Source organism: Carcharodon carcharias, chromosome 4, assembly GCF_017639515.1.
Source record: "Carcharodon carcharias isolate sCarCar2 chromosome 4, sCarCar2.pri, whole genome shotgun sequence".
Lineage (NCBI taxonomy): Eukaryota > Metazoa > Chordata > Chondrichthyes > Lamniformes > Lamnidae > Carcharodon > Carcharodon carcharias.
The window spans coordinates 61,270,785-61,295,264 of NC_054470.1; the positions used below are offsets into that span (position 1 = coordinate 61,270,785).

Here is a 24,480-nt window from a genome sequence, read left to right on the forward strand (position 1 = left end):
CTTTCCTAGCACCTTCTCCTTGGTAATGACCACCATACTCACCTCTGCCCCCCCGACACTCTTGAACTTTGAGGATGTCACTCGTGTCTTCCACTGCAAAGACTGACGCAAAGTACTTATTGAGTTCCTCCGCCATTTCTTTGTTCCCCACTACTACTTCTCCAGAGTCTTTTTCCAGCAGCCCAATGTCCACTTTTGCCTCTCTCTTACCCTTTATATATCTAAAAAATACTCTTGCAATCTTCTTTTCTATTACTGGCTAGTTTACCCTCATATTTAATCTTCTCCCTCCTTATTTCTTTTTTAGTTGTCCTCTGTTGGTCTTTGTAGGCTTCCCAATCCCCTGGTTTCCCACTGCTCTTTGCCGCATTGTATGCTTTCTCTTTAGCTTTTATGCTGTCCCTGACTTCCCTTGTCAGCCATGGTTGCCTTATCCTCCCTTTAGTATGCTTCTTCTTCCTAGGGATGAATTTTTGCTGTGTCTCCCAAATTACTCCCAGAAACTCTTGCCATTGCTCTTCCACTGTCTTTCCTGCTAGGCTCATCTTCCAGTCAATTCTGACCAGTTCCTCCCTCATGCCTCTGTAGTTGCCTTTATTCAACTGTAATACCATTACATCTGATTCCAGTTTTTTCCTCTCAAATTGCAGGGTAAATTCTATCATATTGTGGTCACTTCCTCCTAAGGGTTCCTTCACCTTAAGCTCCCTTATCAAATCTGCCTCATTACACATCACTAAATCAAGAATTGCCTGTTCCCTAGTGGGTTCCACCACAAGCTGCTCCAAAAAGCCATCTCATAGGCATTCCACAAATTCCTTTTCTTGGGATCCACTACCAACTTGATTTTCTCAGTCTATCTGCATATTGAAATCCCCCATGATCACTGTAACCTTGCCTTTCTTAGACACCTTTTCTAACTCCTGGTGTATCTTGTGCCCGACATCCTTACTACTGTTCGAAGGCCTATACACAACTCCCATTATGGTTTTTTTACCTTTGTGTTTCCTCAACTCTACCCACACAGATTCTACATCATCTGACCCTACATCATTTCTTATCAATTGAATTTCATTTCTTACTAACAAAGCAACCCCACCCCCTCTGCCACCCTGCTTATCTTTTCGATAGGATGTATATCCTTGGATATTTAGCTCCCAGTCCTGACCCCCTTGCAGCCATGTCTCCGTAATGCCCACCATATCATACCTGCCAATTTCAATCTGCACCACAAGCTCATTTACCTTATTTCGAATACTGCGTGCATTCATATACAACAGCTTCAGTCCTGTATTTCCCGTCCCCTTTCTCATTGTCGTCCCTTTATCTGATGTGCTTGAAGTTAGATTCCTAGCCCTTTCCAAACACTCTGTCCTATTTTGTGTTCTGGAGACTTTAATAGCCTCTCCTGGGCTTTCCTTTCTTTTCAGTTTTTTCATAATTTTCCATGAAGTTGAATCCACACCCCCCACCCGCCAACACACTAACCTGCTGCTTTGTTTCCCATTAGTCATATTTCTTGGAGTTTTAACCCCCCCCCCCCCACAACTTTCTAGTTTAAAGTCCTGTTGACCACCCTATTTAGCCTTTTCTCTAGAACATTGGTCCCAGATCGGTACAGATCTCTCCTGTTCCAATACTGATGCCAGTGCCCCACGAAATGGAACCCCTCTTTCCCGCACCACTCCTTTAGCCACGTGTTTACTTCATCAACCCTGCTCTATGAAGTCAAACCCAATCCAGCCAAAAAATTAGTTACAATTCAGCACAAATAGTTTCATTCATGTGCTACAGGATTGCTGGCATGGCAAAAGTAAAATATGACAGTGGTGCAATAGTTGGTGCTCTTTCAGGGTATATTTTTGAAGCCAAATAAAGGCAGTTTACTCTAGATATAACTGTACTATGCTTATGTGATACTGCTCGATGTTCCTTAATTGCCTGATAAGAACATAAGAAATAGGAGCAGGAAAAGGCCATTCGGCCCCTCAAGCCTGTCCCACCATTCAATAAGATTATGGCTGATCTGCCCCGGGTCTCAACTCCTCTTTCGTGCCTCAACTCCCCAATATTTCAAAAATATATCTATATCTTTAAATACTTTGTGATCTAGCCTCCACAACTCTCTGGAGTAGAGAATTCCAGACATTCACTATCCTCAGAAGAAATTCCTTCGCATCTCAGTTTTAAATGAGTGTCCCCTTATCATGTAGCTATGTCCCCTAGTTCAAGATTCCGTGACTAGTGGAGACATCTACCCTGTCAAACCCCCTCAGAATCTTGTACATTTCAATAAGATCACCCCTCATTCTTCTGAACTCTAATGAGTAAAGCCCTAACCTGTTTAGCCGTTCTTGATAAGTCAACCCCTTCATCCCAGGAATCAGCCTAGCGAATCTCTTTTGAACTGCCTTCAATGCCAGTATATCCTTTCTTGATTACGGGGAGCAAAACTGTTCATAGTACCCCAGGTGCGGCCACACCAACACCCTGTGCAGTTGTAACAAGACTTCCCTATTTTTGAACTCCAACCCCATAGCAATACAGGCCAAAATTCCATTTTCTTTCTTCATTACTTGCTGCACCTGCATGCTAACTTTTTGTGTTTCATGCATAAGAACACCCAGATCTCTCTGTGCTGCACTTTTTTGGACTCTCTCTCCATTAAGTAATAGTCTGCCTTTTGATTCTTCCTATCAAAGTGCATGACCTCACACTTTCCTACACTAAACTCCATCTGCCAAGTTTTTGCCCACTCACTCAACCTATCTATATCCCATTGCAGATTCCTTACACCCTCATCACAACATGCCTTCCAAGCTAATTTTGTATCATAAGCAAATTTGGATATATTACACTCTGCCCCCTCCTCCAAGTTTTTAATATAGATAATAAATAATTGAGACCCTAGGACTGATCCTTGTTGCATTCCACTAGTTAAATCCTTCCAACCTGAAAAAGACCCATTAACCCAGTGTGTGTTAACCAATCCTCAATTGATCCATGCTAATACATTACTCCCAATACTGTGAGCTCCTATTCTTGTGCAATAACCTTTTGTGGCACCTTATCAAATGTCTTCTGGAACTCCAAATACACTACATCTACAGGTTCTCATTTTGTTTGTTTTATCTGCTTGTTTTATCCTCAAACAACTCTAGCAAGTTTGTCAAACATAATTTCCCATGTCTAACAACTTCAATTTAAAGTTCTTATCCTGGTGTTTAATCTCTTCATGGTCTCACTTCTTCCCATGCCGAACCTCCTGCTGTGCAACACCACAGAGCTCTCCATTTACCCAACTCCGAACCTCTTATGCATCCCTCCCTTCACCTTCAAATTGGTGGTTATGCCTTCAGCTGCCTCGGTCCCAAACCAGAAATTCCTCAAGGATAAAGGAGGTCCAAGAGGGACGCATGAAGGAAATGGCATGGACCAAGTCATCAACTTGGGATGGACGGATATTACCCAAACATCCAGGCCAAAACCCGTCAACAGATATGCAGCTTGGAGGGAGGTTGAATATTTAAAGTGGACCGAACTCCAATGCCAAGGAATGGGCATCAAGTATTACGGCAATGACTACACTCCAAACTCCTGGCTCAGAACTTGTTTCAACCCACTGGCCCTCTATCAAGCTCTCCTGTCCCACCCCCTCCTACCAGCTTATATTTCATCTCATTTCTATATGTCTTAGTTCTGATGAAGGGTCATACGGACTCAAAACGTTAACCCTCTCTGCAGATGCTGTCAGACCTGCTGAGTTTTTCCAGGTATTTTTATTTTTGTTCTGCATTTAACATTGATTGACAACATCCCTGGAACATTTACTGGAATCGATGCTCTACTTGAACTTATTGCCCATTACTCAAGATATACAATTCCAACTCCTGGACATGATCTCAAAACAGACAATGTGGCTGAATATATAATCACCTGAATCTACAAAACAAACCATTTCAGGAGACTCAGCACAGTTCATTAGCATTTATCTATAACTTTCCAGATTCCATGATGCTTAAACTTGAAAAATATTTACAAAAAGTAGTCATTCAAAAAACAGCATTCACGTCATTATTTTTTTGGAATAAATGTTGCACCATAACAATACAATTTTTTTGATCATCTGAAGTTAAACCAGCTATTTGATTTAAATGTTTTTCCACAGTAACCTCTCAAGGCCAGAACTCCAAAATCCAGAAGCACCAAGTTTTGAATAAATGTGCATGCAACTTCAGGGCTGGCCACTTAAGCAACATGCACAGCAATAAGAAATATCCTATCACAACATCACCCTTGGGTGGTCACACTAAAATTTTACCATATCATGCTTATGAGGCCAAGAGTAAATGCCTTGCTTGTCATCTTTTTCAGATAAACTTACAGCAAGAAATGACATTTTGAGTCATTAAAAGCTCAGTCAATGGTTAACCTTAGTGTTGAAAAATATATTTCCAGCCCATCAAACTACCAGATTGTGGCAGAGTTGTCATATTCCAAGGTCTGTAACCTCAAATGTTGAAATAACTTCTGAATTTAAGAAAAAAATGTAATGAAAAGGGAATAATTGGATGGGCATTGGTGTTGGGGAAGAACAGTGTTGAAATACAACATCAGTTTATAATGCTGCATTGCTTTCATGGAAATCAAACAACTTTTATTATTGCTTTATAGTGTTGTCAATATTCACACACTTATGGTTAGACATTCTATCATTAACTTCTCAAATCTGAAATGTTTGGGACCAAGGCATTTCTGGATTTTGGAATACAGTGTAAAATAATTGAAGCTAGTTGTGAGGGAGCAAAACAGCATCTGAAATCAAACAAAGATAGGGAAGGAGGGTTGGAAAGGAGAGGCAAGTCACCCAAACTTAAACACCATTCAAAGCAACTACTGGATCATGTGCGCTTGTGTGGACATCTGTTGAGACAGATTGGGGTACAAGTCTTCTTATGCCACCATCAACATTAACCATCTGGGATCAGTTTCATTGCCTTGTCCAAGCACACATCATTAATAACAATAATGGAAATCTAACTACATGAGCAAAGTTAGCAGCTTATTTTTACTTTGTACTTTTTGAAACAGCTCAGACTTAGTAAAACAGTTCCACATTAGAAAGCGTACATACTTTTCAATGGGCAAAGGATGAGGTCCAGAGACAGAGAGCTTGTACAAAAACATCAAGAATTTGCGGAATGCCTCAAAAAAAGGCCAGCGTGAGAGAAGACAGATGCATTTATTGGTGTGCACAGTCTTGGATGTGATTAGTTTCTTGCCCACAGCAGTGATGAGGCCCAGTTGCAGGAGCTGTTTCTCAGTAAGTAGTTCCAATGGGTAGGACTCATAAAACTGGATAGCTGCACCATATACCTGTTTTGTTAGATCACAGTACAAAAGCATGTAAAATTAGTGTCTCAAAATATCAAGACAATACTAAATCACACAGATCCCTACAATCAGGGCTTGGTCAAAATGTGAACCATTTTACCAACATATCCTCTATATTTGTGGTGAATGAGTACTGACAAATTATTTATTGAGGCAAGTAACATTTGTAGATGACAAAACAAATTTAATTGTATAAACATTCATCTAATACTCAAGCTATAAACCTCCACTCTTCCTGGGAGGAAGAGTCAGGTTTACCTTGGTTACTAAAATAGTCACAGTAATTGTCCTGCATTCTCTAAAATCTATATGATTTTAGGACAACGGCCTTGCTGGATTTGTCATAAAGACATTATGACATCCTATTCCAGAAACTTGGACTGCATTTCTGCCTTAATTATAAAATAGTGTCTCAAATATGGACATTGTCACTGGTTTCTCACCTGCAAATCCACATTTTGTTACAAATCTCAGAATACATATTTACTCAATTTCCTGCTGTACACAGACTATTTAAATTTGCAAGCGTGCTTGAGCTTCAGAACATAGCAAATGGAGCCAAGCATTTAAATCTTAAGTGAGAACGTAAAATAACTTACATTTATAGAGCACCTTCCACAACCTCAGTGTCCAAAACCCTTCATAGTCAAAGAAGCATTTTACAAATTGATGTCATTGCATTTAAAGGTATGGAAAAAGCAGCCAATCTAGGAATTACGGTTTCACAAACAGTAATGAAATAAACAACAATTAAGTGTTTTAGCTGTATTGGTTGAAGGTAAAACGATTGTCAGAACACAGAATTCCAATGTTCTTCTTAAAGTAATATGTGTGATCGTTCACATCCACCCAAGAGGGCAGATGGGATCACTCATCTCAATGGAAGGACAACACCTCATGAAGGCCCATTACTAATTTCAAAAATCTATTAGCTGCTTTTTGTAAAATATGATTAATTGCCTCCGTTTACTATTTATTCATGGGCAAGACAAATGCAGCAAGATGTTTTTTTCACTCCAAGCTTACCTTCTCTGCTGATGAGGCAGTCAACACAAAAGTAGAGAAAACTGGCAGTGGATATTTAGTTTGGGGAGCCCAGCATTCAATAGTAGCTCCCATGGGGAGGCAGAACAGGGGAACGGATTCAGAGAGTGGAAACAATTCATAATCATCTTCAGGATATCTGCATATTAATCCTGAAAAAAAAGGCATAGTATGGAATGCACTTTTTAAAAAACATAACTTGAAGAAAAATGCAGTTCAGTTTTAAAATTTGTCACCACATTTACTCTTCTAGCCAGCAAGACTGAAGTACTGTAGATATTGTAGATTTACTAATCCCCTATATAGCCCAATAAAGTTTCAGGAACAGCTCCAGACATGCCACAATATTCAATAGTCACAAAGCATTATATTTTTGGGGTAAAGAGGTAGGAGATGATTAGCTTCAAATGCTCAATTCCAGTTTTTTCAGCCTTAAATGGTATGGTTACAGAAATATTTTTTGCAAAACTATTCCAGTAGTCAATGTACCTGGACAGTTCTGACAATGTTAATGGCATAAAAAGCCACCAGGTGCAATTCTCCAAGTATATGGCACAAATTAACTTGAGGAAAAGATTCACTTCAAGTTCTTAAATATTGCTGGAGAGAGAGACATGCTGTCAAAGCTTTTTGTCTTGCACTCATCAGAACAAATACAAGAATACCAAATCAGAAATGATCACAACAATTTATACTACAGGTGAAAAGAGTGATTAGTTGGCAAGTTGATTCTGATTGGCCAAGGCATTGCCATGAGAAAGCAATGGGCAACTATAGGCTGCCCAAGTTCCCGGATAATTCAAAAAAACGCACAGGCTCGAACACATTCCTTCTGTTTGCAGAAAATGGGTCTGTGCGTGTGAATGTATGTCACTTCTAGCGAGCGACAATGAACTGTGTTACCAACTCAGCTGACCATCTTAAATTGGTCATTAGTGTAGCTATAGCACACTCAGGCTTAATCAGCAAGTGCTGCCCAATTACGGAATCACTAAGAGTCAACATTTTGGGTTCTGCAAGTGCAGGCTGGTTGAGTGCAGACTGTATTCTGCCTAATATGAGCAATCGAAACAGCGTTTGACTCAGTTAGCCAATCGTAGGGACGTACGGCCAACCTATCTGGCATCATACAGGCACTGACGTTCATACACTACTTGGCTCAATTGTGGGGTAGGCAGGACGCCTTTTGAACTGACGATGAGATCCTGTTACTGAAAAATACCACTCAGGTAGCCATTCCATATTAGCAATGGGAAATTGCTTAATCTATTATTCACCTTCCCCCCCGCCCCCCCACCCCAAAAAGATACTTTTCCTTTCCAAGGTAATTTGAGGTGGACCAAGCACTTTTCAGTCCAATACACAGTGAATAATGATCTGATCCAGGATAGCTATTACCCCCACCTTTTTAAATTACCCAGGAGCTTGGGGTGCCTATTGATTTCTCCATCGCAACACCTCAGCCAGGGTCAACCAATCAGCAGTCAGCATCCTTCCCTCTTGTAGTATACATTGTTATGATTATTTAAAGTTTAACATTCTTGTATTCATCCTGAGCGCAAAACTAAAGGTTTTGGCAACATGTCTCTTTCCAGCAATATTCAAGTTCTGTACTACGGACTGTTTGTACTCCAAAAGCTGTTTGCAAAACTAGCAAATACTAATCACCTTCAGGATATCTGAATATTAAGCCTGAAAAAGTGACATAATATGGAATGCACTTTTTTTTATATAAATGCTACTTGAAGTAAAATGCAGCTGAGTTTTAAAATCTATTAGAATTAGCAGCACTCAGGGTTGGTGGAGGGGTGAAGATAAATGAGAAAAAAGAAACCTGCCGTATAACTTGAAATAGAAGTCAGTTTCTGACAGACACTAAAATCTCTGAGCTGTATATATACACAGGCACCTTCAGCTCAAATGGGCCTAACAATTTTCACTTCCTGATATCACTGAAGTGTTGAAAATGCGATATTAGATGTTGAAATAAATAATTTAATGCTGCCATTACCCTGAAGCAGCACAGGCTGAAAAATGTTCAGCAACATTTGCAATAATATGAAGTATCAAATTATTCAAGCTTTACTCTATCCTTGTTGAACAAATTCTCAGAGCTTGGTCTGTATTTTTCCTCCAATTTAAAGTGACATTTAGTACAGCCTTTTATTTTACTTTGAAACTGATAACAGAATAAATACTGTTGTGGAGCAATCAAGCAAATTTTTCCTCAAGAAAATCTGGTCTCTACAGAGAAGGAAGCTAATCATATTCAGTCCCTGGCTCACTTCAGGTCATTTAAAATAGTTGAGAACAAGTGATCAGGACTCTTGTACATTTAGGTATTCTTGTAAGAAAGATATACGTTGGAACCCCATTGAAAAAAAATGCACCATTTGGGATAATTTCATTTGTGGAAAAGCTACAAATTGAGATACAAGCAGCTTAGACCAAGTTGGGAAATCATACAAAAGCTGTTGTGCTCATCAAGAGTTAAAGTTATCTGCTGGACTTCAGCTCTATGACCTCTAGCCATGGCTTTAAGTCCAGACTCTCACTTGGGGGAGTAAACAAGTAGCTCAAGTAAGGGTGGTGATTTTTTTTAATATTTTGAAACTCACTCGCTTCCAATTTGGAGGTATGTAGTGTGTACATAATTACTTTTCCTTCTAAAAGCTTTTAAATATGTTACTTGGGTTACATACCAGCTTTGTATGCAATTGAATTAGATGCTGGAACAGACTTCTTGTAACAAAGATATACACTGGAACCCCACTGTAAATAGAAACCAATAGTTACAAGCTACATAGATTCACATTTTTAATCTAACAGGTTAAAATACTCAATTAACTAACACAAAGGACAAGGCAAAAGCATTTCATTGTTGAAGATACTAAACATACTCATCAATATTCTCTTCTAGAGCTCAGTGTCTGCCATGAGAAACTGGTGAACCAAATTAAATGCTATAGTGGTAAAAAAATTGGCATTTATGAGAGATTTGGCAGCAAGCTGTTTTAAGAAGCCTAGTGGCAAATGCTAAACATCATATGTGCCATAGCTTCAATATAATGGGGTTTACTACGATCTCTATGAACATTCCAGGTTAAGCACCTCAGTTAGTTTCAAACTGCTGGGACAAAATTTACCTAAATTCTTCAGCATGAACAAAACCCCATTACAATTATTCTGGGTTTTAATTTGTGTTAAGCTAAAAAGAGTATAAACCGTGAACTGCAAAGGGATTCTATACTGTGTAAGGCTACTGGGTGCCTTAAGCTGTCAGCCAAAAACTGAAAAAGTTACAGATACACAGGAGATCTGCTAGTATGTCTAAGGAAAAAGAAAGGCAGATACACATATTTGGCATGTGCTGTTACCGGAACTGAAAAATGGTACAAGCCAAGCCTTGTACTAGACATAGAAGAGACAGTGGCAAAGTTTGTGGGGGCGGGGGCCGGTGTGGTGGTGGTGGTGGTGGTGGCGTATGTGCAGAGGTCGCAGGTGTTTAGAACAGGATATCCCGGAGAAACTTCAAGGGTTGAAGATTATTTCTGCATCTCCAATTTCTTCCCTTTTGCCTCATGCCATTTCTTTCCCCTGTCTTCTTACCACCTTGAATGTTTACATGTTTCTATCATCACATTTTATGACAGTTTCTTGCTCTCTTACAGGCAATTTGCAAGTCAATCAATCCACTAACTTAATTTTGGTTACTGGACTATTATTGAATCCTGTTTCCAAAGCAACACCCCCCCTGCCTCCTACCATCTTCAGCCTCACAAGTGGGTGCATTTATCCTTCAGGTCTGATGAGTCTATACAAAATATGTCACCTTACAGATGCTGCCTGATCCACATATTTGACAAAATTTTTCATTTATGTATAAATTGCCAGGGCCCTGCTAAGAACAGTTTTGCTTGCAGCCAAGTTAAATTACTCTCAGCAGTTTAAAGTCTGGTTTCCAGCCAGTATTGAAACAAACTTGCATTTATGCAAGTGCTTTCGTGAATGAAGTTAGTTTTGAACTGCTGTCACTATCGTAATGTAGAAAATATGGCAACCAATTTATCTATAAATAGTTACACAACTATTTACATTGTCACTTAACCAATTATTGGTCAGGGCACCTGGAGAACTCACCTGTTACTCTTCAAATAATGCCACGGAATATTTTATGTCCACCAGAGCTTTAATTTAATGGGTCAGGTTTTTCAGTAAGGCTATCAGGGCTCATTGTTATTAAGTAGTAAATCAGACAGAAACTTCTAGCATGTAATTGAATGGGTAAAATCAGGAAGGTGCTGTCCGAGATGCCCTGATCCTCCACATATTTTGCTACACCGAAACCTGCCAATAGCCTCGTCATTGAAACATGCAAAGGGTTTGTGTTTCAGTACACAGTTAGGGTTTGTGCATTCAAGTGTGAAGGAATTGTTAACAGTACACCAAGTCTTAATTACTACCATACAACCTGTGGCCATTCAATTTTACTTTTACAAGTGTGGCATCCTGGTCTCACAGTAATCCCAAACATCCCATGCATTGATAAACAGGCCACTAACAGCAGTGAACAGGCTGATCAAATACCAAAAGGGTAATCGCAAGAAAAGATACAGCTGCAGTTGAAGGAACAACCAGTACGGGAGATAGGGAACCTTCGACTGGTGGAGCAGCAAACTTGGAGAGAAAGGTAATTGTGACCATAGCATAGCGAGAATGGCGAGAAGCATGGAATCAGGCAAGATGTCCGAAGCGCAGCTTCCAGGGCTTTAGACAGCTAGAACTCCAGATCAATTCGGTCAAACATTGTATCAGGGGAAAATTCCTTGGCAGCTGATTGGCCTGTGTGGGGAGAGAGGGAGCTGAATGAAAGTGATGACTGGTTGCCAGTCTTGAATTAGTGCCCTGTGTGTGCACCCCATTCAGCAGCTTGGATTTGGCAAGGGCGGGGGGAGAAAAAAAGAGAGAACACAGAGCTATTGCCTTGTGAAAAGTGTGTCTTTTCAATAGTCCAGATGTGAAATAAGAGAGGTGGAATGGCACAGATGCAAGGAGGGATTGAATGGGACGTATGAGCAGAGGGAGAATGGGACAGTTAGTAGCAATAATGGAACCAGAGAGAGGAGAGATAGAATGAGACCAGCAAGAGGAGAGGAGAGAGAATGGAACCATGGGAACAATCTGAAATTTATCATGCATTGGAAATAAACAGGCCACTAACAGCTTTGAGGAAGTCTGCCCATCGACAAAATAGCAGCGCTCATTTGAGCTTCCAGCTCTTCATTACAAAGAAAACACAGGGGACCATTGTTGGCATCTCACTCCTTGAGATTTAAATTATTGTTGAAGATTTAAAAATAAAATAGAATGTTCATTTCTAAATTTTCTCTTTTCCTCTCAATTTTATATTCCGCACTTGATCTTCCAGTGAAGGGACATGGTAGCAGAGCAACTGTATTAATAATACAGAATGGGTGGAGCAATGATCCAGAGACAACAGATCAAATTCCACCATGGCAGCTGGGGAATTTTAATGTAGTTAAAGAACTCTGGAATATAAACAAGTATGTGCAACAGTCACCATGAAACCACTGGATTATTAGGATTTTGACAACGGTGTTTAAGTATATCTGCTTTCCTACCCATTCTGGCCAATCAGGTGATTACAGATCAACAACAAGGTGGTTGATTCTTAACTTCCCTCTAAACTGGCCTAGCAAGCCACTCAGGTGTACCAAACCACAAGAATGTATAATAGGAATAAACCAGACAATAACTGGCATTGACCTATGCAGCAGACATGATAAAGCACACAGCCAAATGAATCATAAAAAAAGTCCTCCTCATTAAAATCTGAGGGCTGGTGCCATAATTGGGAGAGCTGTCCTACCGAGTTGTCAGGCAACAGCCTGACAGTCACAATCAGTATCATATCTTTCAGCCAATGGCCCACACCTCATCACCATCCCTGGGCACCTCCTGTAACACCACCGAGGCACACCAAACACAAGCAACATCGCTGGGGTATATTGCCAGGATGGAGTGACCCTAAAGAATCCTCAACATCAACTCCAGACCCCATGAAGTCTCTCAATCAAACATGTGCAAGAAAGCCTCTTGCTGATTCCCATATACCACCCACCCTCACCAGAAGAATCAATACTGCTTCCTATTAAGCATAACTTTGAACAATCAGGGGCAATAGCAAGGGCATAGAATGTAGACTGGGTGGGGTACTAAGAGTGGCTTGGTAACACAACTACTGACCAAGCTGGCTAATTGTGCAAGATTGGGCTTACCACAAGTAGCGACAGAATGACCGTGAGGGTAAATCCTACACGATCTTGCCCTCACCAGTCACAGATGCATCTGTCCATTACAGCATTGGTAGGTGGAAAGCAAGGTCTATCTTTTCCCTCAGAATATAATCTAGTACTTTCAGTATTAAATGGGACTGATTTTAAACCGATCTAACAGCTCAAAACTGCACATTTGTGAGGTACTGTAGGCCATTCACCAGCAGAATGGCATTCCACGGCCATAACCTATAATGTCATGGCTGGGAAATATCCCTTGCTACCTTTATCTTCTTGCTAGGGGACCAAGAGTGGTTCAATGAGGAACATGGAGCATGTCAGGAGCAGCACCAGGCTTTTCTAAAAATAAGGTGCCAACCTGATGAAGCTACAACACAGGACAATGTGTGCTAAATAGCAGAAGCAACATAATATAGGCAGAGCACAACTATTGTTTCAAATCAAAGTTCTGCAGTTCTGTTTTTTTTGTGCAAATGGCAGTGGACAATTAAACAAACAGAAGACACCTGCCACAAACATCCACATCCCCAATGAAAGCAAGGCCAGCCATATGGGCCCTGGGGACACACTGCACTGCCTGGATCTCACCCAGCCTGATTCAGAAGGTCGGGCGAGACAGGCCGAGAAAAAAAAGTTAACCTAAGAAATTGGGCATGGAGTAGCAATCTGGCACTGATTGCCACTTGAGAAAGTTCAGGCGTTTTCTGCCAGAAGGTGAGTGTGTAAGCCTCCCAAGAACAAATAGGAGCTAGTTTAGCCATGTAATTCCCCAATTTTCAAAAGACCTGCATAGTCACTGCTCAAGTCCATGGATGGAGAATTGCTATTTGGGAAAAATGGCAGAAAGATGCACTGAATGTGAAACTAAAGCCCAGAACAAGTTAAAGTCAAGGCAAGAAAATCAGGGATAAGAAATGAGTTTCAAATAATTGCTCAGCAAGGCTGAGCTTCATTTCCCTCCAATATGAATAAGTCAAGAACTTACGACTGACATCAATTATATCTTTGTATCCTTTACTGACACCTGTTCCAATTCATCTGTGTGCTCTGTGGAGCTAACACATGATTTATTAAATTATTTATGGATACATGCTCCACCAACTAGTGGGAAGGATATAGAGGAATAAATCTGCAAGGAAATTATAGAGGTATAAATATCATATAGTAGTTATAATGGGAGACTTTAATTACCTGTATAAAGTCTGGGATAGTGGTAGTATAAGGGACAATGAGGGACAAGCGTTCCTTGGTTGTGCTTAGGAAAATTTCCTGCATTAGTATACGTCCAGTCCAGCAAGAAAGGAGGCATTGCTAGACCTGGTTCTTGGGAATGAGGTGGACCATGTAGACCAAGTGACTGTGGGAGAACATTTAGGGGACAGTGATCATTATATCATAAGGTTTAAGATGACAATGGAAAATGATATTGGTCAATCCAGAGTAAGAATAATCAACTGGCACAGAGCAGACTTCAATGGGGCAAGAACGGAGCTGATGCAAATCAACTGGAACCAAAGATTGGTGGGAAAAACAGTAGCTACTGGTAGCTACTGGTACAATGGGCTACCTTCAAAACAGATGGTTTGGGCACAGTCAAGGTATGTTCCCTCAAAAAGGAAGGGTAGGACCAAACAAATCCAGAGCTCCCTGGATAACAAAGGAGACTGAAATTAAGTACACTTTCTTCTTTAAGATGTCAGGTAGCAAATACAATTGAGAACCAAGCTGAATACAGAAGGTTCAGAAGGGACGTGATAAAGTAAAAACGAGAACCAAAGAGGGATGATGAGAAAAGAATGGCAGCTAACTTGAAAGGAAATCCCAAGCACATCAATAGTAAAAGGGCAGTAAAAGGAGTCGGGCTGATTAGGGACCAAAAAGGGGATTTACATGGAGGCAAGAGTCATGGCTGAAGTATTAAATGAATACTTTGCATCTGTATTTACTTACAAGGCAGATTCTGCCCAGCAGAGGAGGAAACTCAGTCACTAGAAGGGTTTAAAATTGCTAAGGAGGTGGTACTGAATAAGCTGTGGGTACTTAAAAGTTGATAAGGCACTAGGACCGGATGAGATGCATCCAAGAATATTGAAGGAAGTGAGTGGAAATTGCAGAGGCACTGGCAATAAATTTTCAATGTTTCCTGGATTCGCGGGGGAGGTGCCTGAGGCTTGGAGAATTGCAAATACACCCTTGTTCAAGAAAGGTTGTGAAGGTCTGCCCTGCAATTACAGACAAGTCAGCTTAACTTAGATGGTGGGGAAATTTCTAGAAACAATTTTTCGGGATAGAATTAATAGTCACATGGAAAAATGTGGATTGATTCGGAAGAGTCAGCATGGATTTGTCAAAAGGAAAATTATGAACTAACTTGGAGATTTTTTGAAGAGGTAACAGAGGTGATTGATGAGGGCAAGGCTACTGATGTGGTGTACATGGACTGCCAAAAGGCATTCGACAGACTTGAGAGGAAAGTTACAGGTCATGGAATAAAACAGACAGTAGCAATGTGGACACAAAATTGACTGAGGGTTAGGAAACAGTAATGATTAATGGGTATTTTGCAGGCTGGAAAAAGGGTTAGAACCATAGAAAAGTTACAGCACAGAAGGAGGCCATTTGGCCCATCTTGTCCATGCCATCCCGAGGACAGGTGCCCTTTCTAATCCCACCTTCCTGCACCCAGCCCATAGCCCTGCAGCTTACAGCACTTTAGGTGCAGATCCAGGTACTTATTAAAAGCGTTGAGAGTTTCTGCCTCTCCACCAACTTTGGCAGTGAATTCTAGACACCCACTACCCTTTGCGTCAAAAAGTTCTTTCTCATGTTCCCCCTACACCTTCTGCCACTTATCTTGAATCTATATCCCCTGGTTCCAGAATTCTCCACCAAAGGAAACAATTTTATTCTGTCCACTATCTATTCCCCTCATAATTTTGTACACCTCAATCAATGAACCTCTCAGCTTCTTTGTTCTAAGGAAAATAACCCCAACCTATCCAATCTCTCCTCGTAGCTACACTTTTCTAACCCTGGCAACATTCGTGTCAACCTCTTCTGCACTCTCTCCAGAGCTATTACTCGAGTTTGTAGTGGAGTTCCCCAGGGGTTGGTATTGGGGCCCTTGCTTTACCTGATGTATATAAATGATCTAGGTTTTGGTGCGCAGGGGACAATTTCAAAGTTTGTGGATGACAAAAATTGGGAGAATTATAAACTGTGAGGATGACAGTGCAGAACTTCAAAAGAACATTGACACATTGGTGGAGTGGGCAGATAGAAGGCAGATGAAGTTTAATGTGGAGAAGTGTGAGGTGATACACTTTGATACAGAGAACATAGAGACACAGGATACTAAAGGGTGTGCAGGAGCAGAGAGACCTGAGTGTATGTACATAATCATTAAAGGTGGAAGGACAGGTAGAGAGCACTGTTTCTAAAGCACACAATATTTATGCCCCTATTGATGGAGCCTAGAGTACAAGGGAGGTTTTGATGAACTTACATAAGAGACTAGTCAGACGTCAGCTGAAGTACCGTGTACAGTTCTGGGTGCCACACTATAAGATGGGTGTGAACGCATTGGAGAGACTGCAGAAGAGGTTTACATGAATGGTTCCGGGGATCAGACACTTCCGTTATGAGGAAAGATTGGAGAAGTTGGGACTGTTTTCCTTGGAGGGAAGGCTAAGAGAGACTTGATATAAGTTTTAAAAATCATGACGGGTCTGGACAGAATAGAAAGGGAGAAACTGTTCCCGTTCAAAAACGGATCGAGAACAGAGGGTACAATTTTAAAGTGTTTCGCAAAAACAGCAAATGAAAGGTGAGAAAAAAACATTTTCACACAACAAGCAGTCAGGGTTTGGAATGCAGTGCCTGGATGTGTGGAGGCAGGTTCAATTGAGGCATTCAAGAGGGCATCAGATGATTATTTAAATAGAAACAATGTGCAGGGTTACAGGGAAAGAGCAGGGGATGGGCACTAAGTTAAAATGCTCAGAGCTGGTGTAAACACGATGGGCTGAAAGGCCTCCTGCGCCGTAACAATTTTGAGATTCTGTGAAGTGAACAGAAGGCCAAGATGTAATCTCAAGTTTAAAGCCTCAGACAGGATTGCTAAGTTTTTGGCCTTGTTTTGTTTACTTTGGCATCCTTCTCACCTTATTTCAGATTACACTCATTACACCCAACTCCATCTTCAAGAATGTCTACACTAGACCTGGATAACTAGGTAAGTTTTCAGGAGTGTGCCCCAGCGTAACAGCTCAACCTTCCCTTTAATATTTTGCTATTGGAATTATCCTATGTTTCCAGAAGACCTGTTAATAAACAAAAGAGCACAACTTCAGACCTTGTTTCAAGTTTAAAGTATCAAGTCCATTTTTTGGCATAAACTACTTTACAAAGCAGTTACAAAGGCATTCTAGATGGTCGGCCACATTCAAAAATAACTTGTGTAGATTGACAGGGGAATCAGTCAAGAATCTATGGGTATAAGGGATAGGAAGGAAAGGAGTTGAGACCAGAATCAGATCAGCCACGATCTTATTCAAAGGCAGAGCAGGCTCAAGGGGTCGAAAGTCTACTCCTGCTCCTAATTTGTATATTCATATCTTACAGGATAATTCACAGGCTTTTGTCACAAGCTTTATAGATGGAATGAAGCTTGAAGTACAAGGACTGGGTAGCAAGATTCTGACTGAATTTAAAAGTTAAATGCAGTCATTTATGTAAGCTTACTAGAAAAAAAAGGCTTCATTCTTGTCACAGCAACCAGTGAGAATTAGCCTTATATATTGTATCTTTAAAGATGTGTCATCTATAACTACTCTTGCAACATCTCATTTATATAGTGCCTTTAAGCATAGTAAAATGTCAAAGTATTTTACAGGAATATTATAGAGCAAAATTTGACACCAAAATACATAAAGTGATGTTTGGGCAGATGGCCAAGAATCTGGTTAAAGAAATAGGTTCCACGGATTATCTTGAAGGTAGAGAGGAACACAAGCAGAGGGGAATTCCAGAGATTAAGATTTTGGCAAATGAAGGCATGGCTCCCATTAGTGGGATGATTTAAAAAAAAAATCAGGACATGCTCAAGAGGACAGAGTTGAAGCAATGCTTATATCTGAGCACTGTAGTGTAGAAAATTGGAGATATTGAGGGTCAATGCCATGGTGGGATTTGAAAACAAGGATGAGAATTATAAAAATCGAGGCATTGCTCAATCGAGAGTCAATGTAGATGAGTGACCACAGGGGTGATGGATAAGTGGGGCCTCGAGCAAGGAGGTAAGGATATAGGCAACAGAATTTTAGATGATCTCAAGTTTACTGAGGGTAGATCGTCAGGGGCTGCCAATGGATGCACTGGAATAATCAAGCCTAGTGATAACAGAAGGCATGGATGAGTGTTTCAGTAGCAAATGAGCTGGGCCAGGGTCTGAGTCAAATAATGCTACAAAGGTGGGAACGGGTGGGCTTGGTGATGACATGAATATGTAGACAGAAGCTCACCGGGTCAAATATGACACCAAGTTTGCGAACAGTCTGTTTGAAACTGAAGTACACAAAAAAAAAAACTTCATATGCTATTCCCTTTAATTCTTCATGCGGATCTTGTCAGATTCCAAATTAGTTTTCATAAATGGTTTTACTGCTTCAGCGAGTTACACATGTTAGATAATCACAACTGAAGAATGCTAGTTACTTAAGTGAGGTGAGTTAAGTTAAGTTACACCTAAAACTTCCAGTGCTTTCTGGATAAAAGGATCCATATGGAGGAATGGTCCATATGGAGAAAGGCCTATTAGGTGGCGCTAGCTCTGAAAACGAATGATTTTCCTTACACACTACTCTAGATCGCTTACTTTAAGCTAATTGATGGAAACAGTCTTAGATTTCAACCAAAAAGCTAAACAACTTTTCACTGCATTTTCTATCAGAGATCTTAGCATTGCAGAATTATTGCCAGTCAGAAAACCCATTTTTACTACTTCTTTAATAGTTCGAAACAAAACAAGGAGAACAAGATTATATTAGTTTGTCCTTGCAGTTCCAGAAATGTACCAGGCACTGAGGAGGGGTAGGTAGCTGCTTTGACTGTCCCAACTATGTAATTCTGCTCTTGGACTTACAAATGGTCATATTGCCCAGGACCAGAAGCAGACCCACAAGACCACCCTCCAACTTGCCCACCCCAAACCGCACTAGGATGCCAAAGATTAGGAACACAGGTCTGAAATGGAGCAAGATATTAAGGAACAGCTAACTAAACAAGTGAATAACACGTCACTGTTCAGATATTGGCCTGTCAAATCCGTGGGAGTGTAATAATTAGTTGCGAGACAGACTGATGGATTGGATGTTGCCCACTTAATGCTCATGGTAGAAATGAAATTTGAAGGAGATCTCTTAACATTAATGAAGATAACAAAAAATTTGAGGAGAAACCTGTATACTCAATGACACCAGCAGCCTGCCAAATTATAAAAGCTAAAAATCAGAGTTCTTCTAACAGCAAAACATTCCATCATACATTTCAACTCACAGGTATGACTAGTTTGAAAGGAGGGTATATTATTTCGTGCAAGTCGATATCCCAAATGGGGGTTGTCCATGAAAAATTAAGTTTCTTAGTTGCTAATGGAACCCTAACGTTACAATAGCATACAGCCATTTGGCGCACTGTTTTCCTTGGCTTTTCCTAAACCAACCCAAAAGTAATCTCACTGCCCTGTCCTTCCTATGTTCCAAATATTTTACCACTATTCCTTTGTGCAACATTCCTGCTTCAACTTAAAAACCAAGCAGGATGAGCGTGGAGAATTCATTTTAGACAAAGAGCAGGGAGATTTAGTTTAAAAAAAAGTGGGGAGAGCAGCTGATTGGTGAGTTGGATTGGTAAGGATTTCTAATCTTTAAAGTAAAATTAAGTCAAAAGTTTGTGTTTAGGTCTCTAGTCTTTATTTTCTATTTCTTAAAAATAACTTAAGTATAAGATGGATACTGGTGTAAAAAAAATTACAATAAAGTGTAAGGCGTGGGGACACGAGTAATTAATCAATAAATTAAATAAACTAAGTAAGCAATGACAGGACGGGTGATGTGTTGCTGCTGCAGCATGCGGAATCTGCTGGACATCAAGGTGATCCAGAGCAAACACATCTGTAGTGAGTGTTTGCAGCTCAAGGAACTTCAGATCCAAGTTGAGGAGCTGGAGTCAGAGCTGCAGATATTGCGCCACATCAGGAAGGGGAAAGTTATATGGACACTTCGCTCCAGGAAAAAGTCACACCCCTCAGATTACGTCATTCAAATTTGGTCTGTGATCAGGGACAGGAGAGTGCGAATGCAGGTGAGGCAGGTATGGGGACCCAGGAGCCTCAGCCCCGACAAAAAGCAAAGCATCCAATGAGGGAGGAATTTCTTTATATTCATTTATACTGAACTATACTTGCCATCTGTCTGCCCTCATTGCACTAATCTCCAACAGATATCCTCTGAAATTTTCCCTGCCATGTTCATGCAATTATAAATATCCCTCAACACATGCAATATGAGCCAAACACTAACCAGTTGGTCATGCCTCTCACACTTTGGGGTGAAAATGTGGAAGAATTAATTGCAATGCAAGTAGTTTATGGAAAGTATTAACAAAAGTAGTCAGCAAGACCCAAAGCTATGGTAACATTTTTCAACGTATATATTTCATGGTCTAGACTTTACTGTACTGTTCCCAATTTGTCTCAGTTTGAATTATATTCAAAATCAGAGCATGTGGAGCTTGGTTTAAAACCATTCATCCTTATTCCATTTTAAATTGTCATTTAAAAACAGAAGACAATTTGTAACTTTTACTATTGCTATGCATATGCCAAATGATATCAGAAACACTTGGGCAATTCACTTGAATTCTACTGTAGCAAATTCTCTCTAAAAGAAAAAAGTTACTAGTGCCAAGCTCCAAATGACCCCATAGTTGTCATCAAGTCTCAAGTCAACAAGCAACTGATTTATGAATCTTTCCTCACAATAATCTCTTGCCTTAAAAAGGTCACTGAAGACCCAATATTCTGCTTTAACAGCTGCAGGAGAACCAGTCTGCAAATGCAGAGAGCAGAGAAATATTATTCCTCATAAATTTTTCCTGAACTGCCATATCATCTCGTTTAATGCATGAATGTAGATATTTATGAGCAGACACAAAATGTTATGGATGCTGGAAATCCGAAATAGCAATAAAGTAAGTGAGAAATACTTACTGCAGAATTTGTGGAGTGTAACACAAGTGGCAGGCAATGACCATCTCCAAGAGAGAAACTAACCAAAGCCCCTTGAAATTCAAAGGCATTACCATCACTGAATCCCCCATTATTGTCATCCTGGGGGTTACCATTGGTCAAAAACTGAAGGCCCATGTAAATACTGTGGCTACAAGAGCAGGTCAATGGCTAGGAATCCTGCAGCAAGTAACTCACCTCCTGACTCTAAGTCTGTGTGATGGAATACTCTCCACTTGTCTGGATGTGCACGGCTCTAACGACACTAGAGGAGCTTGACATTATCCAGGACAAAGCAGCCTGCTTTATTAACACCTCATCCACAAACATTCACTCCTTCCACCACTGACACACAGTGGCAGCAGTGTGTACCAGTTACAAGATGCACTGTAGGAATTCACCAAGGCTCCTTAGACAACACCTTCCAAATCCACGACTGCGACCATCTAGAAGGATATGGGTAGCAGCTGCATGGGAACACCACCACCTGAAGTTCCCCTCCGAGTCACACACCAACCTGACTTGGAAATATACCACCATTCCTTTATTGTCATTTGGTAAAAATCTTGCAACTCCCTCCCCAACAGCACTGTGGGTGTACCTAGAACACATGCACTGCAGCAGTTCAAGGAGGCAGCTCGCCACCACCTTCTTAAGGGCAATCAGGGATGCGCAAGAAATGCTACCCTAGCTAGCAACACCCATATCCCAAGAATGAAAAAAAAAGAAATGGTGTTAACGTTTCAGATTGACAACTGTTTTTCTCTCTCCAGAGATGCTGTCAAGCCTCTTCAACACTTGCAGAATTTTCTGTTTTTATTCTTCATGAAAGGTAGCAGCTGTTTCAATTATATGGAGAGGATTGAGGTACACAAATTATTTTCCTTATTGCAGTTAAACAGGGCTTTGGTGAGACCACACCTGGAGTATTGCATGCAGTTTTGGTCTCCCTACCCAGGAAAATATATACTTACCATAGAGGGAGTGCAGCAAAGGTTCACTAGGCTGATACTGGGGATGGCAGGACTGTGGTATGAGGAGAGATGGGTTTTACTGGGCCTGTATTCACTAGTATTTAGACAATGAGGGGAGATCTGATTGAAATATATAAAATTCTAACAGGGCTAGACAGACTGAATGCAGGGTGGATGTTTCCCCTTGTTGGGGAGTCTAGAACCAGGGGCCACAGTTTCAGGATATGGGGCAGGCCATTTAGGACTGAGATGACGATAAACTTCTTCCCTCAAGAGGGTGGTCAACCTGTGGAATTCTATACCACAGAAGGCTGTGGAGGCTGGGTCATTGAGTATATTCAAGGAAGAAATTGATAAATTTTTGGGTATTTGGGGCATCAAACGGTATGGAGAAAAAGTGGGAATATGGTGTTGAGATAGAGAATTAGCTATGATCATATTGAAAGGTGGAGCAGGCTCGAGGGGCCGAAAGGCCTAGTCCTGCTCCTAGTTTCTATGTTTCCCAAGTTTGGTCAAGAAAAAATTCAAAGAGTTTTCAAATGGTTCAACAATCATGCTTATGGCTTTTGTCAATACCATTCACATACTGAAGTGCGCACCTTATGAAAGAATAGTTGTAGAGGAACGGATTTCCAAAAAATATCACATCATGTTTGGAAAAAGAAATTAAGCATCCATACAACTTTTGTTTTGCTGATCTACCACCACAGTACATTACAGGACTAAGATCTCAGCAACAGCTCTGTCTAAAATGAAAAATACTTCATACACGTTTCCAACCCACAATACACAAGTAGTGTGAATGCCAGAACATAAGAATAATTAGCTCCAACAGCTAACACTTCTATTTGTTGAACAAATAGCTTTTAGATTACAGAATTACCAAATGCTATAATGTATTCATAGTTGAAAATTTGCTTACTCCACCCTTCTCACACCCATTAAGTCTTGACTTTGTTTAGATAATTCTAGCTGGCAGCAACACGATGTTCAATGTTAGCATTTACATGGGTATATTTAATCTACTTAGCAGAAGGAGCAGTCGGTAAGAGTTTTCAAATACATCCACAGTAAAAAAAAAAATTCAGTTTAAAAGTGCACAAAAAGTTACATGCCAGGCAACATGTGCCCAATCGGCTCAGGTGCTGTTGGTGGAAGGGTGCCCATAGCCCATATGGTATGAACTTTAATGTTAGGTGGTTTACGAAACACAAAGCCAGATGAACAAGTGTCATGTCTTTTCATTTTGTCAGAAGAGACAAAAAGATTAACTTTATGTAAAAGTACATGTTGATGCATTATCACAAGTGAGACTTGAAATAATGCGAAATATAGGCAAAATCATGAATAAATTTCTCTTCCAGAAGTTTAACCATATCCATTATATGAAGTTTAACCATATCCACTGTATGTAATCTTTGACTTCAGGTGCATTGATTACAACTGTGTTTGGAGAGAGCAAGGGCTGATTTATAAGTGGCCTTTGTTACATAGCACAATAACTAGAGAAAGCATAAAAACTTAATGGGTTGAACAGGATGCTTGAAAAGAAGTTGAACCTACTATGTACTCGCTCATTTGTGAATGAACTGAGCTATTATACTGTTAAGTGGGTTTAGAATGAAAAGGATGTTGGAAACTAAAATAGTCCCATTAATTAGAATGTGATGTCACCATTATGAAATGTGGAAACTGGTAATGACATCCTCATCTTATATAAAAGGTTGTTATTAGAGTATTTCTGTGACAGACTATAACAAATTGCAGTCTTTAATCAGTATTTTTTGTAGAGTTAATAAATAATTCAGAAAAGCTACAGTTATGGTGCACTTTCAGATTACAGCCTGAATGTTTTAAGCTAAAAATACAAATGCTGACTATATTTAAAAAGACCTTGTGCGACAAACTAGTGGAATTTCAGCTTGTGTCTACAACCTCCTGTGCAATTTTAAGTCTAACAGAGGCATGTATTTTTCCTTCCAGCTTGAAACAAAATTGTATTTATATACAAGGTTCTCTAACAAAAGCCAGTAATTTGGGTATTGCTGCAGTTAATCTGCAGGACTGATTGCTATGAAGCAAGCAGTAAAGCCTTTTCATTAATGTTTCAGATACCACAATGCAGAAAACTGGAAAAATATTCCTACCATGCCACAGTTCAAGTTCTTATCCACTTTGCAGAAAGTGTGAGGTGGAGTTTCTCCTTTACTGGTAATAATAACACAAATATCTGTCACAGCCAAAGAATTCTGAGGTCTGTTCAATGGAGCCCTCCGATGGGTAATGAAGATTCTCTGAGAGGTGGTTGAACTGTTGTTAACATTGGCACAACGGCCAAAGGGAGTTGCTTGTAAGATTTCACAGCCTGGAATTAGACGTTCCTTCCCCTCATATAAAACCCTAAAATAAGAAAACAAACAATTCTCTTCATAATTATTCCATCGAGTTTACCAATTTAGTAAAA

General features: G+C 40.2%; 1 protein-coding gene across 4 annotated transcripts in view; it reads right to left on the bottom strand.

Moving 5' to 3' along the window:
- Positions 1-24,480, bottom strand: part of dennd4c (DENN/MADD domain containing 4C) — a 176,956-nt gene that overhangs the window by 90,984 nt on the left and 61,492 nt on the right. For all 4 annotated transcript variants that reach the window (XM_041185809.1, XM_041185810.1, XM_041185812.1 and 1 more), the window contains 4 exons: positions 24,164-24,416; positions 9,141-9,210; positions 6,421-6,590; positions 5,135-5,376 (listed from right to left, as the gene is read on the bottom strand). In XM_041185809.1, the coding sequence (XP_041041743.1) occupies positions 5,135-5,376; positions 6,421-6,590; positions 9,141-9,210; positions 24,164-24,416 (735 nt within the window). The remainder of the gene's footprint in view (positions 1-5,134; positions 5,377-6,420; positions 6,591-9,140; positions 9,211-24,163; positions 24,417-24,480) is intronic.